Here is a 16,967-nt window from a genome sequence, read left to right on the forward strand (position 1 = left end):
GAGGGCCGAACCTCGGCCCAAAACTACTACAGACCAGTAATTTTGGTGCCTCAATTTCTGAGTGACCAATCTGAGCCCCCTTGAGGGTGATTTTCAGAAAGTGCTGATCATCTGCCCTCTCAAAACCAAGCTATTTTGATGTGTCTCAAGTTGGGCACCCAAATATTGACACCAAAATCTGTAGTCACTCTTGAAAATGTAGGCTTTGACATTTAACTATTATTTTAGGGCCTGACTCTACAAATAGTTATGACCCTGTTGAGTTCTGCTGACTTAAATGGGACTCCATATTATATGCACAAGTTTGCAGGATTGGGGTCTTTAACAATTATTTGCTAATGGTAATGTTAAATCTCAACTATGACTTAAGTGCCACAAAATTTTACTATTTTGGTATGTTGCTAACCACAGTCTTTGTTCCAGTAGTAATCTAGGTCAGATAACACTTCAGGGAATTTAGATAGTATCTTGCAACACAGGTCTTGTTTGATTTCATCTTCACAGACTCCTAAATACATTTCAATTTAATGAGATCTTGAGAATTGGTGAACTATTTAAGATAGCATATTAGAATCTCTAGTGGTTGTTGAGGAACTATAATTGGATCTCTGCTCCTATTAGTATCCTTATCGCTAAGAGTCTCATCCCTTTTAGATGTTTCCAAAGCTCACTGTCATTACAAGTGAACTCAGGAAAATAAAATTGCAGGGATCAAGCTTTAGAACAATCGTGAAGTGGCAAGCTTCAGGACTCTAAGATACTCTCCATCAAGTCCATATGTAGATGTATCATAGCATTAAAATACAGAGGAGAATATCTGTCTTTGCTACAGCACAGAATCACTCAGTGGAGCTGTACAGTTAGGTGAAGTGTACAATCCGAAATTTCCTCTCCCTCTGAAGCCATCTCTTAGTTTAAACACTTAAGCCATTCTCTGTCTGCTGAGAAAAATCTGTCCTATTAGAACCAGTCTCTGCTGTGCTAGGCAGTGCCTTGTCTTACAGTAGGTAGATGTCTTTAGTAAAAATCACAATCTGAAGCAGATTCACAGGGCTCAGAATCTATAGTTCATTTTGACCAGGAGATGAAAATGGAAGCACAGGTTTAATCTTTCAAATATTTGCAAGCCGTTAAGAGTCATATCTTCAAGAAAAATTATCACAGTGCTTAGGTCCTTTGTGATCTCCAAGCTGGATTGCCACAATGCAATTTATTCAGGGCTCCCCTTGACAAATAGAAATTACAACGCTGTAAAACACAGCAGCCCAAGTACTAAAGGCTCTTGTCTTCTTCTTAATGGCAGGCAGTTAATAATTGGCTTGTGATGTCCTGAATCAGGAAGAGAGATAATTATTTCCCTGGCTATTTTAACTCCAGATATTTTAATTATCTATAATTCATATAGATTTCTAATATATTTAATAATACTAGACTCTTTGCCTCATTTTAATTCTCTTTTGTAAAAATGTATTTCCTATTGTATCATTGGGTAGAGTCTAATGAATAAGATTAAGTTTTACTATTAGTGTTTAAAGCTGGAAATAATAAGGGATGTATCTATCGGAGAAAGTGCCTGTTGTGGAAACAGACTGACATCCATCTAAAAGTACAGTCTTGATGTGGCCATAAACAGGGTCTTCAGCTATGGAATATTCCACTGAATCTTGACACACACTAAGAAGCGTAATGATGGCATTGTTCAAGGCTAGATTCAGAATTATTCTCTTATTTAATGTTTTATGTGGTTAGTGTGTATTATGTAATTGTTATGTTTAAGAGTTTGTTCCAATTCTGGGATTTATTCACTTAATGTTAATTATCACTTTAGTTTGTCCAGACACCCATAAGGATGGACACCTAGAGACTGCAGGTTATTAACAGTATCTGTACCGCGTTTTGATGCATTCTCTAGCATCTTTTTCTGTTCCTGTCACAATTTAGGCCTTTCTGCTGTTGTAGGTAATCTTTGCTGCAGTAGTCAATGCTGTATCTAGTTCACATACCCAGCTTCTAGGCCTCAAACACCCAGCCATGGGAATAAGGGGAAAGGGTACTGTAGCGGGGCGGCCTGGCTTCCAGGCGCCCCAGGAAGCGATGAGCCAGAAAAGCCGCCAGAGTGGGCGGAGCCACCGCGGCCTGTCCCCGCCCCCCGGAAGTCAAGGGGCGGGACAGGAAGTATAAAGGCCAGGCCCCAGCGCTCAGTAGCTGGCCGGCAGTGGGAGAGGACAGATGCTGGTGCCCGAGCTCCCACGGACCTGAGCCTGCCGAGAGCCCGGTATCCTGAGGAGGACTGGCCGAGCCTGCCGAGAGCCCGGTATCCTGAGGAGGACTGGCCGAGCCTGCCGAGAGCCCGGTATCCTGAGGAGGACTGGCCGAGCCTGCCGAGAGCCCGGTATCCTGAGGAGCGGTCTGAGCTTCCCCCTGCCGAGGGCCCAGAGGGAGCGACAGACCTACCTGGTGCTTGGGGCCCGGAGGAGCCTATGATCTGCGACCCAGCAGACGGAACTCAGGAGGAGCAGGTACCCATGGAGGAGGAGATGGGAAGTGGCCCGGGGATAGCAGACCCCGAACCCATGTCAGTGTGTTGCGGTCAGGATCCCCACTGACTGCGCGGCAGACGGACTGCTGCGGATAGGGCCCCGGGCTGGAACACAGTGGAGTGGGTGGGCCTGTGTTCCCCCCCTGCCACCCCACGCCGGGTGGCAGTCTCTCCTCCTCCTCCTTGTCCAAGGGGCCTGGGCCCCTGGCAGACTATCTGTTGGCTGCCCCGCCCTGACCTAGGGCCTGGGCTAACCCAAACTGACCCAGCCCCTGCTACAAGGCCTGGGCCACTGACTATTGGTGTGCTGCCCCGCCCTGACCTAGGGCCGGAGCTGCTAATTGTGTGCTCAGTCCCTGCATAGGGGCCTGAGCTCTGAACTGCTAATTGTGTGCTCAGTCCCTGCATAGGGGCCTGAGCTCTGAACTGTTAATTGTGTGCTCAGTCTCTGCATAGGGGCCTGAGCCCTGAACTGTCAATTGTGTGCTTAGCCCCTACCCAAAGGTCGGGGCCCTAACTGTTATTCGCTTTGTAGCGGGGCAGCCTGACTTTCAGGCGCCCCAGGAAGGGACGAGCCCCACCCCGGAACTACTACAGGTACCCACTAACTCCTGCAGGGAAGGCCAAACTATCATGAGACACAGAAAAAGTCTTTGCTTGTGGGACGGCCCAACTTCCTAAGTACAAGGATGGGCAACAATAAATACATAAAAAGAACAAATCCTTATGACCTGCAGGGAAAGTCTGACAAATCTGTAAGGGCATTGGGGACTTGTGAGTAGGTTATACAGATGCATTAATTCTACTATAGGGCTACCGTATATACTAAGTTCTCTGTCAGTTTTAGCTGTAATATTGTAGAATGAATTGTGAATAAAATTATGGCCTATCTTTTGCCAGTAATATTGGGACTGTCCTCATTCAAGCATGACCTTGGCAAATTCCAGATTACCACTGCATAAATCATTTGTCTAGAATCCTCAAAATAATTTTCCCAACTTCATAAGTAACTAGCTGCAAATTATTTTGGATTCTATCCAGTCTACTAAAGAGAGTGAATTGTAAATTACTGTCCTTATGCCTAGACATAGCACTGTACATCTACATGGTCAATTTCAGTGTGGGATAACATGAAAGTCAGAATAAGGAATCTGTAAGTTGAAAACAGGAAAAGCAGGGTTTTCTAGGGTTAAAACAGGACTGTAAGTCAGGAGACTGGGCTTCTATTGCTGACTCTGCCACTGATGCTCCGTGAGGTCCTAGGCAACACACAATCTCTGTGTGCCTCCAATTTTCCTCTCTGTAAAAATATCCAATGCTTTACAGTATTGAACTCCTTGGATGAAAAGTTTTATATAACTGTATGGTCAGTAGATTCCTATTTTTACGTGCATGACTAATGAAACTACTAGATTAGCTAACATTTAAAAAAAACATAAAAAACGGAACAGCTGCTCCTACAACTTCAGAATTGATTATACTTTTAACTGAGTGTGTCATTAATGTTTTTTTTTAATCAAAGTTGTCTGGTCCTATGTGTGATTAGGGTTTTATGTAGGAAGTAAAATACTAAAGTGCAACAATTTGTGAATTCAATGCAAAATATACAATAAAATTGCTAAAAATATTTCAGTGATTTTTTTTTTTAAAAGATACGTACCTGCCCACAGAACAAATTGCTTTACATGTATAACATGGTTTTCTGCTGAAGTTTTCAAGGTCATAAAGTACAATAACACCATCTGACCCACCTGATAACATGCTGTAAGAACAAACATAACATAGCTTTTAGATATCCTACACTCACAATCTGTTCAAAGTAACTGAATGTTCACATTCAGCAAAGTAACTTCTGTAAAATCAACATGATAATAAAACAGCATAATTTACTTACTATCTTCCTTCAACAGGTTCAATATCCAGGGTGTTAACACCACTGCCATGGATTCTTTCCACATCTCTATCTTTGTTTAGCTCCAAGCTTAGTACCCTTTAAAAAAACAGAATATATCAAACCATGAACGGTGAGAATCAGGAAGTACTCAAATTTTACCTTTTCTTTAGTACAACAAAAAGTCAAATTTGTGATCCTCAGAATTCTTCTTTGACTCAATACATTCAATTATTACCCTTTACATTTTAAAGTACATGTTCAGACTTGATGTAGAACTAAAAATAAGAAATGTGTAACTGGCTGAAATTACCACACTGTATATTATTTGGAGGTGGAGGACTACAAATCTTTATTTAGCAATTAATGCCAACAAATGTATAACTGAAAATGGGCATATAATGCAAGTATCAGAAATATAAAAAAGTGAAATATTTATATACTTTTATATCTACTATATTCACAAATAAGTTAGTCTTCATCCCAACCATGATCATTTGGTAGTTTATTTAATAAAACTAAGGACACCTAGTGGACAAACCAGTTATTTTATGCATCCGAAGAAGTGGGCTGTAGTCCACGAAAGCTTATGCTCTAATAAATTTGTTAGTCTCTAAGGTGCCACAAGTACTCCGGTTCTTCTTTTTGCAGATACAGACTAACACGGCTGCTACTCTGAAACCAGTTATTTTAGTAAATGAAAAAGTGATTTGTTATACAGAATGAATAAGAAAACCACCACCACGTGACAGTTACAAATAATTAAATATGTTTTCCACATCTTTTGTATCACTAAGAAAGAAACAAATGACATCCTCATGAAAATTTTTGATAATTCAAATTCAGCTAATGAAACATCAGAAGCATTCACTGTGTTATGCACAAGATTTGTTTTTACTCTTAATTTGTATGATCATGCAAATCCAGCTACTGTTCTAAGTGTCAATCAAACATTTTTCTTCTGTTGTAACTGACAAGAATAACTACAATTTTCCTCAACATCTGATCAAAGATAGGAAAGATACTTGGTCTTAAAAAAATTCAAATTAAGCAAAAAAGTGTGTTGATGAGATCACAACGTGCTTGGAGTTTATTATCCAGGATGAAACAGCGCGCACGCACACACATATACACACACACACACGCAAAAAAGGACTCAGCATTTTATAGATTCAGAAAAATACTAAATAGTCATTTGATCAAAAGACTTATGAATAGCACAATAAAATTAATGAGAAAAATATGGTGAGGTCAAAGTTGTGGGTTTATTAAAATATATCTATGAAAGTCCTTTCACATTTTACTGTCGTCTTCTAATGACTGCAAAGTGAAACTAGCTTTGAGCAAGGTAGGTGATAACGAGAAACACCTTTTATAAGTTCTTTAGTTCAATGAGTTACGGCTCCTCTTAGTTATGAAAATGTGATATGCACCAAAACCAAGCTCCGTAAGTGGAGTTAGAAATTCTGCTACCATGTTATGAAAAATCTACACTCTACTGAGCAATCCCATTTGCCAACAAAAGTACAGGAAAACCACAATTTATATGCACGACATGAACATCCACTTTTCAAGGTGCTGAATGCCTCCTGCAGCTGAAGTCAAATGGAGCTGGAAGTGCTCAGCATTTCACTTTCACAGATTGGTACCTAAATTTTTACTTTAGCAGCAGTCTCTTAACTACTATTCTTATACCAAAAGCTATTTATTCTCCATTGCAATCTGGAATTAAATTCTGTGCTAAATGCCTGGCTGTAGCAGACTGGAAATCCTGCTGCAGCTTAATTTAAAATTAAAAAATTAGGGTTCTATTGAATTAAATACAGAAAATGAATAATATAATCAGATGTTTGGATTGACAATGCATAGCTGTATCATACAGATTCTTGGGAGAAGCTGAAGATTTTGGCAGCTGGCTGGCAAACACATCAGGCTCTTGGTACCTGGAAAAGTGCAGGATGCGGTTTGGGATTATGGAAAACACGCAACAGACCTCACTTCTTCAGATGCATCTGAAGAAGTGAGGTTTTTACCCACGAAAGCTTATGCCCAAATAAATCTGCTAGCCTTTAAGGTGCCACCAGACTCCTTGTTGTTTTTGTAGATACAGACTATCATGGCTACTCCCGATACGTAACAGACCATGAAATCTGGTCTTTTGTGTGCTTTTACCCTATACTACACAGATTTCATGGGGGAGACCAGCATTTCTTAAATTGGGGGTCCTGACCCAAAACAGAGCTTCAGGGGGGTCACAAGGTTATTTTAAGGGGGAAGGGTGGCACAGTATTGCCACACTTACTTATCCAGTGACTTGAGAGCGGTACCTGCTGACTGAGGGTCTAACTCTGCAGGCAGCGGCGCAGAAGTAAGGGTGGCAGTACTACAACACCCCCCACAATAACCTTGTGACCCCCACCCCAACTCCATTTTGGCTCAGGACCCCTACAATTACAACACTGTAAAATTTCAGATTTAAATAGCTGAAAGCATGACTTTAACTATTTAAAAATTCCTTTGACCGTGAAACTGACTGAAATGGACGTGAATTTGGTAGAGCCCTAATTATGGGATAATGAGATTAGCTGAATATTTCTGCTAAAATCATCATCAGTGAACTTTTTAACAATGTTGACATTTAAATTGTCATCTTTAGGTTTCAGAATTAACATCTAATTGAGATAAAAAGAGAAATTCGTGCCTCATACTTATTGTTTTAGTCTGTCTGCAGATTCACGACGTTTTAGTGTATTGGTTTTCACACAGGCCTAGCCTACACTAGAAAAGGTTCTCTGTTATAGCTAAATAAAAAGAATTGTGACTTGAGAAGTCCTACAAGGCCCAACCATAACTCATAGTGATTTATTTGTGAAATATTCAGAAAGGAGAAACCAAATAAAATTCATTTAGATATGATGCTCAAGATGTTCACATTAGTGTCTGTAAACAGGTATTGTATAAAAGGATGTAGAACAAATACACTTTAGGGGGATGGAAATAAGCATGCCATGTTCATCGTGTAGGATGCAACTTAGCTTTTACAATGTCATGGGGTTTACAGTAGCATGTTACAACACAAGGCTACACTTTGGCAAAAACAGCATCATATCACCAGGCATTACAATGGCTGCTGTGGTGAAACGTACTGCACTGAAGCCAAACTACTTTGCATGCAGCAGGTAGTGGAAGGTAGCAAGCATGAGTCTGACACAGATTTGGGGTAAAGCATAATTCTTGTTTCATAAGGGTCGCCGTGTTAGTTTGTATCACAAAAACAACAAGGAGTCCTTGTGGCACCTTAGAGACTAACAAATTTATAAAGCATTTGCCCAAATAAATCTGTTAGTCTCCAAGGTGCCACAAGGATTCCTTGTCATAATTCTTGTGTAATTTTAAAACATTATATAATGCATTTAAAGTGTGCAACTGAAATGAAAACAGACAGTAACATACATAACTTTGTCCAGCCAAAGGACAGCGGCTAGATCATTACTTCCATGCAGCCAATTCTCATTTTATCACAAGTCTTAGTAATAGATGTAATTTTTTTTATTAAAGCCCCAGCTCCATGAATTGTGTGATAACATGAGAATCTCAGTTTTCATTTTCTAAGGAGGAAGTTTCCAGCCTTAGTGGTTACAGAAAAAAAGTTTAAACGTGTGAAACCAAACACACAAAATCCAGAAGGTAAGTAAAAAAACCCAACATAACATGCTTTTAAATACCTTATTTTTGGACTTACATGATTTTTGAATGCTTGGGCTTAGCACTACTACTACCACCTCTAGACTGAACACCTATTCTAGAGTCACTACTGTCAGAAATAGCACTAATTAATATAATCCTTCACATCTGAAGAAATCACTTAATAAATAGCCTGTCCCCTTTCTGAGTTTTTCTTCAAACAAACGTCGGTACAGAGAGCTGCTAAAAAAAAATGCTCAATGGGAAATTGGGGGGGGGGGGGTGCAGCGAGAAAGCAGAAATAGAGGGAAAGAGCATGACTCTTGGTTTCATCCACTGGCACTCAAACTGGAACGGAGGGTAAAATTCAGACAGACGAGACCAAACGCTCGCCGTGACAGGGCAGTTTCAGGTCATCCCAGGTCCAGTTAAAAGCTCTGGCCCAGCAGGGCCTTGTCGATGTCTGATAATGGGCAAAGGACGACACTGGTGTAAAAACATCATCCCTTACCCCAGGGAGGAGACACTAAGGCACGGCCCCGTCACCTGGCCCTGCCTCCCGCATCAAGTGGGGGCAACACAGTGCGCGGGGGGGAGGTTGAAAAACTCTGCCGCCGCCACCGCCCCCTCACTACCCCCGGCGCAGCTGTGGGACCCAGGGGCCGCGCAGGGTCCTGGCTCCCCAGGGCGGGCAAGATCCGAGACGTGGGCCGGCACGTACAGAGCGCCTACGAGGAGAGGGAAATTCCCGGGCTTCTCCGTGGCCCGTTCCGCCCGGGCACAGCCCGAGTCAGGCCGAAGCCGAGAAGAGACTGAACTGCAGGAGCCTAAAGACTCTTTACCTCCGGGTGGACTCAGCCCGGCGCAACCGCAGCGGATCGTCGAGACCGGCTTGGCGGGCCGAAATAAAGGCCAACATGGCGGGACCAGGCAAGTACTAGATCCAGGAGCACCGCCATGTTGTAAATAGGGTGACGCCGATTGGCTCAGTGCGAAACGACCGTGACCAATGGAGAGGACTGTTATTGGATAGTCAACAGCCCGCCCCTAAGCAGGAGAGACAGGGCACGTACACGACTCTGAGCTTTGGGGACGCTGCTGAGACGGATGGGGCGGGGCACGTACACGGCGCTCACAGCGTTGGGGGCGGGGCCGAAGCGGAAGGGGTGTGGCAGGTACTTGGAGATCACAGCTTTGGGGGCGGGGCCTAAGCGGAAGAGGCGTGGCAGGTACTTGGCGCTCTCGGGCTCAGAGGCGGGGCGAGGCCTGTGAAGTCGCTGGTTTCACCGCCGGGGAGAAGGGGTGACCGCGGCAGAACAAGCGAGTCTCGCCCGGGAGGATGGGCGGGCATTGGCGGCTTCTGCGCGCCCTGCGGCTCCGGCTTCTCGGGCCAGAGAAGCAGTTTGTGGACAGCGACCCGTTTGGAAACAAATACTACAAGATCCCCAAACACCAAACTTGGGCTGGTAAGAGCGGGGGTGGGGCTGCCACGGACTCACAGCCTTCTCTCGGGGGGGGGGGGGGGTTGCTGGGCCTGCCTCTGGCAGAGCATCCCCCTCCTTGCAGCTCAGCCCGCCTATAGCGTTTCCAGGGTATCCCCTCATCGTCTGCACCCGGGCCCCCAGCCTGACCCCAGGCACCTCTGACCCCACCTCTCCTGCCCCCAGCCTTCTCCCCCAGGCACCCCCAAACCCACCTCACCTGCCGCCAGGCACCCTACTCCCTCTGTCCCGAGCCTCTCCCAGGCCTCCCTGCCCCTAGGCTACCCTCATTGTTCCCTGTATCCTACTCTCTTCTGTGCTGTATAGGTTCTTACACCGTGCTCATCATCCTAGTGCCTGAGCGCCTTCCAGTAGTTCATTAAGCAGCATGACAGCACGTCTGTCACAGTTTGCTCTCTGATCTTCTCCCCAGGGGACACCTGTGTGCAGCACAGTGTCTTGTTGTGGTCAGAGTTTTAAACAAGTAAATACACATATGGCTGTATGTTTATATTGGAGAAGGCAAGGTCAAAGAAATGAGCCAGACACTTAGATTGTAAAGTGGTGAGGTTTGTGATGGCCTTTAGTTCCCAGGGGACTTCATTCCGCAGTCTAGGACCGCTCCTGGACTGAGTTCTGTCTCCCACAGACAGGAACTTTATTCTTAGCATTGTGGGTTTCATTGTGCAGGAGGCGTGAAGTGATCAACATGGTCTTCGTCGCAGAGCTTTAGACCGTGTTTCATGTATCCTGGGCGGTGGGCCCAGGACATGGAGAACTTTGAAGATAATGACTGAAGCCTTGAACTTGCCCCCAGGATACCCACTACTCCTGCTCATAGTCTCCTTTGCTTACATCCTACCCCTAACCAGTTTCATCTCCCAGAATACCCATTCTTACAACTTCTCAATACTTCCTCTCTGCTAGCCTCTCCACCAGCCTATGTGGTCCACCCCATGTCCACAGGTTTACCCTTTCATAGATTGTTTCCTGCCCAATTATTTATTCTCCATGTACATTGCCCAGAAATTCCCCTGCATGTCTTTTAAGTGTTTCTCCTTCTTCCCCTGAGTTCCCTATATACCCCCACATTGTCTATAGTTTTCCTTAAGCTCCTAACCCAAGTACTTTTTTTCTTTCTTCAACTTTGCCGCTACTGTGAAGCTTGTACTGTGTTCCTTCTCACATCAGCTAGTAGCATACTGTATTTTGTGGGCTGTTTTGATAAAGATAAAAAAGGGGGGAATGTGCCTCTGAACTAAATTTGTTTAATATCCCTGTAATATTGAATCAGGTTCTTCACTTGTGGTCTAGTCTGACTCTGTTCCCTGTCCTAGTGCTTTCTACTATTGTTGTTTTAAATAATGCTATTTCCATTGGGGGGGATTTGAGAAGACTTACATTAGCCATATTAGAGGGCTATATATAAAAGAAGAAAATAAGTGAACCAGGCTTGAAAGACTAACAAGATTAATTTCATAATACTTAATATATATATACAGGCGGTCCCCTGTATACATTGAGGATGCGTTCTTGAAAAGGGCGATGGATACTGAAACGATGGATACCAGGGAATTTTTCCCCATGAGAAATAATGGAATAAGGGGCGGATGCATTCACAACTTCACCACACTTGCCTATGATGATGCTCTTTTTGCCTAAACAGTATACCTAAACAGTGTACCTTTTTACAATGGCAGGTCATACAGTACACATTTTACATATAAAACATTGTATAAAATAATGTAGAACCCTACTAACACCATTCAAACACATAGAATATTTTAATAAAGTAAATACAGTACTGTAATACATTATAAAATAGTGTCAATTACGCTAAACTTAGGTTGGGGTGGCGGCTCGGTTTTCTTGGGCTGGCTTTTCTGTGGCTGGCCTTTTGGTTGCAGAAGTCTTAAAAAAAGGTTTTATCGACCTCTGCTCTCCTGCATGAATTTTTGAACAATAGATCTCCCTGTAGCAAGCCACTGCATCATTGAGAGCCCTGGAGGCTTTGGCAGACCGTTCACAAAAAGGATCACTGCCCTGTATGATTTCTGTCATCTCATCCAGCAATCCAAAGAAACGGAGAGATTCTTTGTCATCAGACTCCTGGCTTCCTGCCCTACATCATCGTCCTTGCTTTCTTTAGATAGCCGTTGTTGGTCCAGTTCAATCAATTCTTCATCCTTCGCCAACTTGACTGTTTCTTGCTTGAGAGTAGGAATGGCATCAAATCCCACGAAGCTGTGGACAGCATCTGGCCATGCACGGCACCAAATGTCATTCATACATTGTGAAGTGACCTCTTCCCACAACGTGTCAATGTTTTCCATGCTGTTCAAGATGTTGTAGGACTTCCAAAACTCCTTTACACTAGGCTTCACCTGGTGTCTCCTTAATCAACATGGAGAACGTCCTCCATAGGTAATAAGCCTTGAACATGGCCAGCGGTCGCAAGTACAGTACTGTACTGTACTGTACAATAGGGGAATGTGTTCCAATTCACATCAGTCCCTATCTGTGCAAATGATATGGGATCAGGATCAATGTAAATTGGAACACGTTCCCCTATTGATGAGTGACGGATATCCAAAACAACGGATAAGGGGGAGATGTATACCAGGGACCTCCGGTAACCTTTTTCACTCTTTCTATAGTCGGTTAGCTTCCCAGGTGCTAATGCACAGGACAATAGGGAAGAGAAACCTTTTTTTAAAGTAGGAAAGTGGGGAAGGGTCTAGAACATGAAACTCATTTAAAAAAACACAGCTTTCAAATTGACTGTTATTTTAAAGTAAGTAAACATAAACCCACCCATCAGGTGATCTTAGAGCTTTCCTTTTACCTCTGTCAAAACAGACTTTTCTAACGGACTTCTTTTTCATTCAGGAAATTTTTTAGGATATGCATGTAGGTGAAATTCTTTGGAAACTTACACGAAACTAGTCTGACTTTCTTTGGCCTGTTCTCCCTAAACTGTATAAACTCTTCCATAAATGCTTCTAATAGTATCTGCTCCCACAGAGTACACCCCACACTTCTCTACAAACATTAGACTCATTTCTTATATTGCACATACCCATATTCCTCAATCCAGGCAACTCATGCAGCTTCTTCTCATCCTTCCCCAGCACATAGTTTTTGGATTAAATCTACTTTAGAGTGTGATGTAGTATGGTTGGGGTGCTGGAATGTTCTGTAATTATGTCAAACTAATCTTAATTGTTCTATCAGATTACCTAGCGTCCTAATCATTATGGTTTTCTGTAGTCTTTTAAAGTGGGACTAGCTATGAGCCTTAGTAACTAATTTGCCCTGAAAATTGTCTCTGTAGATCACAGTGCTAGTTTTAGAACAACTTTGTTTTGTGTGAATAATTTTAAATTGCATGCTTTTAGCAGCTGCTATTGCAAGTAGAAAATGTCTTCAGGCTTTTAGAAAGAGCATCTTAGGGAAGACTAAAATAAACCTTTTTGTCTTGGAGAAAACAAATGAAAATAATGAAAAAGGATTGATGGTGGTAGGGACTTGAGAAAGGAAAGTTGCACTGCAGAAAACACTCACTCATCTTCTGGTATTATTTATTTGTACTTCAGTTATTTTTGCAGCATGCTTTGTTCACAATGTGTTAGGTACTGTCCAGATGAATAGTTAGCTACAGTTCCTCTGCCAGAGATCTCATAATCTAAGACCGGGATCAGCAACATTTGGCATGCGGCCCTGGTGGGCTGGGCCGGTTTGTTTACTGACCGCGTCCGCAGGTTCGGCCGATCGCGGCTCCCACTGGCCACAGTTCGCCGCTCCAGGCTAATGGGGGCTGCGGGAAGTGGCGCAGGACAAGGGATGTGCTGGCCATGGCTTCTCGCAGTCCCCATTGACCTGAAATGGTGAACCGCAGCCAATGGGAGCTGCGATCGGCTGAACCTGCAGACGCGGCAGGTAAACAAACCAGCCCGGCCCAGGTAAACAAACCAGGGGGCTTACCCTGGCGGGCCGTGGGCCAAACGTTGCCGATCCCTGATCTAAGAAGACTAACAATTAACAGTTAGAGGAAAGGGATACAGTGTACCCCCAATTTTTAAAAAAGGGGAAATATCCCTGCAAGGCTTTCTGACTAACTCTTATTAGTAGAGTGATTTCTTGTAGGAATCAAGTAAAAATGTTGTAGAGTTTAAGACCAGAAGGGGCCAGCAGATCATCTAGTCTGATCTCCTGTATATCACAGGCCACTAACATCCCACACAGCACCCACACACTAAATCCAAACAACTGAAAATAGACCAAAGTACTACAGGACCTGAGAGAGAGAATGCTTGGTGCCACCTCAGAGCCCTGGCCCTCCCTTGACAATTTCTCATCTTGAAAAATCTGAAGAATTAGTTTAGAGAAGTGGGTTCCATATGTAATGGGTGAAGGGTATTCCATATGTAAGAGGTGGCATAGAAAAAAATGCAGTGGTGGTTGTGGAAGAAGTGGACAAGCAGGTTGCCAATACTGGTGGTATTGGCAGAGAAGAGGGAATAATATGCAAGAGTGATGCAATAAAATGACAGATAAGGAGAGAGACAGTGTGGTGAAAAGTTTAAAGATGAGGAGGGGCCCGTTGAAAGCATTTAAATGGTTTCTTCAAAATATTTTTATTTTCATAAATGCAGATCTCATTTTTTAGAGTCTATACAGTCAACTGTCCCTATTGCTGTTGTGCTCATCTTCTTCCCAAATCCCCACCCCTTCCATTATAGGCTTCATCCACTCGTTATCTTTTACATCTATTTAATTTGTAAGTTCTTCAGGCCAGGGACTTAATTTTACTCTGTGGTGAAGTGCTTTGAGGTTGCAAACCTGATTGAAGCCTCGGGGTGCTATCAAAATAGAAACGATTAACAATAATGCGGACAGGCAGCTAGACTTTGTTGCAGTGGAAGACCGGGAGGGAAATTCAAAGAGAGGAGGATGGCTGTTGGAATGACAGGCAAGGAAGATGATCTTAGCAGTTGCACTATATATGCCCGGAAGATGGGGTAGGGATGGTGGTGATGTGGTGTTTAGGACATCGCAAAAAAGAAAGTTCATGCGAGATGATGAGTGCCCAACAAGAGTTTTTGCTGTGTGGACTGAAAAAAGGCTTAGCTGTTAGAAAAGTTATGGAAGGGAAAGATACATTTGTGAGCCATCAATGTAGTGATGTTAGATGAGTCTGCAAGTGGATGAAGGAGAGGAGAGGAAAGAGAAGGAATGGAAAAGAACAGAGCTCTGAGAGACACCACAGAGAGTAGGAATGGAAAGTGGGAAAGAGGTAGGAAAGGAACCAGGGCAGGACAGAGTCATAGAAGCCAAGGGAGGATGAGACTTTGAGAAGGAGAGTATGACTAATAGTAGTGCGAGAGAATTTATAAGCAGTTCATTTTCCTAAAATTCAAATGTCGGATGTAACTGGGCAGAAAACACTCTCATATGGTATCGTTTCTCAGACCCTTGTGTTAAAGCAGAAATGTTACATGGTCTCTAGAAAATAAATGTAAATCTTCAACAATACTACTCTGTTGTTTTCTACCGAATAAGCTTATGCTACAAGTTAAACTTTTTCAAAGATTAGTAAAAAATTGATGACAGTGATTAAATAGAACAATTTCATCATGCCTGTCTTGAGGGGAACATCCAGTATAACTCATTAATTCTGAGATTACACTCCAGATGCCAGTTCTGAAACTGGATGTGATAGAAGGTGGGATTGGACATTTAGGTAACAGTGATTAATGACTAATTTTAGTATCGCAGACAAATATTTCACTAAACAGGGTAGTTTAATCTATGTAATGTATTTATTTTTTAACTGTATAGCACACTGTCAGAGCATCACCATAGCTTTGCTACATGATGAATTGTTTGCTCTGCAACCTGCAATGATTCTTAAACTATTCATAATTCAATAATTGTTAAAATTCCTCGTACAGTTTATGTATTTTATTAAAACAGCATATATTTCATAGGAGATAACTGATCCCATTTTCCACTCTAAAACTTTGTAAATATGAAGATTGTTAGTGCGTAGTTAAAGAGAAAAATTTAAACAATGTAAAATGCACTAGCAGTAAGCATCCTTCAGGCTCGAGAGACTCTGGGTATGTTCCCCGAGAGGTAAAGAACTTACTCAGTTGGTTTTTATGGCGGCTGTGGCTGAAGAGATCCACTCGAGAGAGACAATCTCTGTTGCATCTGTCACTTTTAAAGGTGATGTTTTGACCCTTTGGGCTCTGCCTTCAGGTAGCCCTTTTCTCCTGTGCTAAGCTGGACTGCTTCCTCTTGTAACTTTGGAGACCTTTATTGAGCTCTTGGTTATAAAGGCTGCGGTCCTGAGTGTGATCTTCCCAGTTGTCCACATCCGTTTCTTTGAAGTCTCGCTTGCACATCCTTGAAATGCAATTTTGGGCGTCCTTTGGGTCATTTTCCAGATGCCAATTCGCTGTGGAGGATATCCTTTGGGATGCATCCATCATTCATTCGGCATACATGCCCACATGCCCAAACCAAGGGAGGCGTCTCTGTTTGAGGAGTGTTCGCATGCTGGGTATACTGGCCCTCTTGAGCACCTCAGTGTTGGTGACTGTCACTCCAGGAGATTCCAAAGATTCAACGAAAGCGATGCATATAAAAGCTGTTGAGCCTCTTTTCCTGTTGAGAGTATAAGATCCATGTCTTGCTCCCATACAAAAGTGTGCTGATAACACATGGACGAGACACACAAATCTTTGTCTGTTCTGTCAGTTTGTTTTTCCATACCCTCTTGCTCAGTCTAGATATTATCGGGTCAGCTTTTCTGCTAAACACTTAATATCTAAAATTTTTCTAATTGGTATTTAGAAATAGTGTCTTAGTTTGGCAGATAAGTTGGGTACAATGCAATAACTTCATTTGTGCTGGCATTCATAGTAATGGCTGAAACTTGAAATGTGCTCCATGAAACATTCATTTATGCTTTCTAAGTTTTTTGTAATAGATGGGATAGCAGATCAGTGAAAGTGTAGGTAGTAACTTTTTTAAAAAAAAAAAGCATAAAAATAACTGAAACAACAAAAGGCTTTAGAAGCACACTGAAAAAATAATAAAGGTCACCAAATTAGCTGATCTCTATCAAGAGAGGATGTTCCTCTGGGTGCCAAGAAGAAGGCATCACCTTGGAAAATGTTTAGGGGAGCATAGGATCTTTGATGTAACTGAAGGGGAAATGGCAGATGAGGGTAGGGCTGGCCTGCAATTCACCAGGGCCTGCAGCAAAGCAGCCTAGAGCAACTTGAGTAATGTGCATAGGTTTCTGGATGTGCATCTGCCCCAATATCGTTGGGCTCCTGTGGTATTGGCCTGTGATGTGCTG

At 42.9% G+C, this 16,967-nt stretch overlaps 2 protein-coding genes across 10 annotated transcripts in view; one reads left to right on the forward strand and one right to left on the reverse strand.

The window, feature by feature from the left end:
• Positions 1-9,115, reverse strand: part of ERCC8 (ERCC excision repair 8, CSA ubiquitin ligase complex subunit) — a 61,808-nt gene extending 52,693 nt beyond the window's left edge. For all 8 annotated transcript variants that reach the window (XM_065599014.1, XM_008174480.4, XM_008174479.4 and 5 more), the window contains exons 1-3: positions 8,957-9,115; positions 4,434-4,529; positions 4,200-4,301 (exon numbers count right to left, since the gene is read on the reverse strand). In XM_065599014.1, coding sequence (XP_065455086.1) covers positions 4,200-4,301; positions 4,434-4,529; positions 8,957-9,033 — 275 coding nt within the window. In that variant the 5' untranslated portion in view covers positions 9,034-9,115. The remainder of the gene's footprint in view (positions 1-4,199; positions 4,302-4,433; positions 4,530-8,956) is intronic.
• A 205-nt stretch (positions 9,116-9,320) lies between these two features.
• NDUFAF2 (NADH:ubiquinone oxidoreductase complex assembly factor 2) overlaps positions 9,321-16,967 on the forward strand; it is a 135,962-nt gene continuing 128,315 nt past the window's right edge. Inside the window, exon 1 of one of the 2 annotated variants that reach the window (XM_042841723.2) lies at positions 9,321-9,580. In XM_042841723.2, the coding sequence (XP_042697657.1) occupies positions 9,454-9,580 (127 nt within the window). In that variant the 5' untranslated portion in view covers positions 9,321-9,453. The remainder of the gene's footprint in view (positions 9,581-16,967) is intronic. The other variant, XM_008174482.4, reaches the window with a different exon arrangement.

This window comes from Chrysemys picta, chromosome 6 (genome assembly GCF_011386835.1).
Source record: "Chrysemys picta bellii isolate R12L10 chromosome 6, ASM1138683v2, whole genome shotgun sequence".
Classification (NCBI taxonomy): domain Eukaryota; kingdom Metazoa; phylum Chordata; order Testudines; family Emydidae; genus Chrysemys; species Chrysemys picta.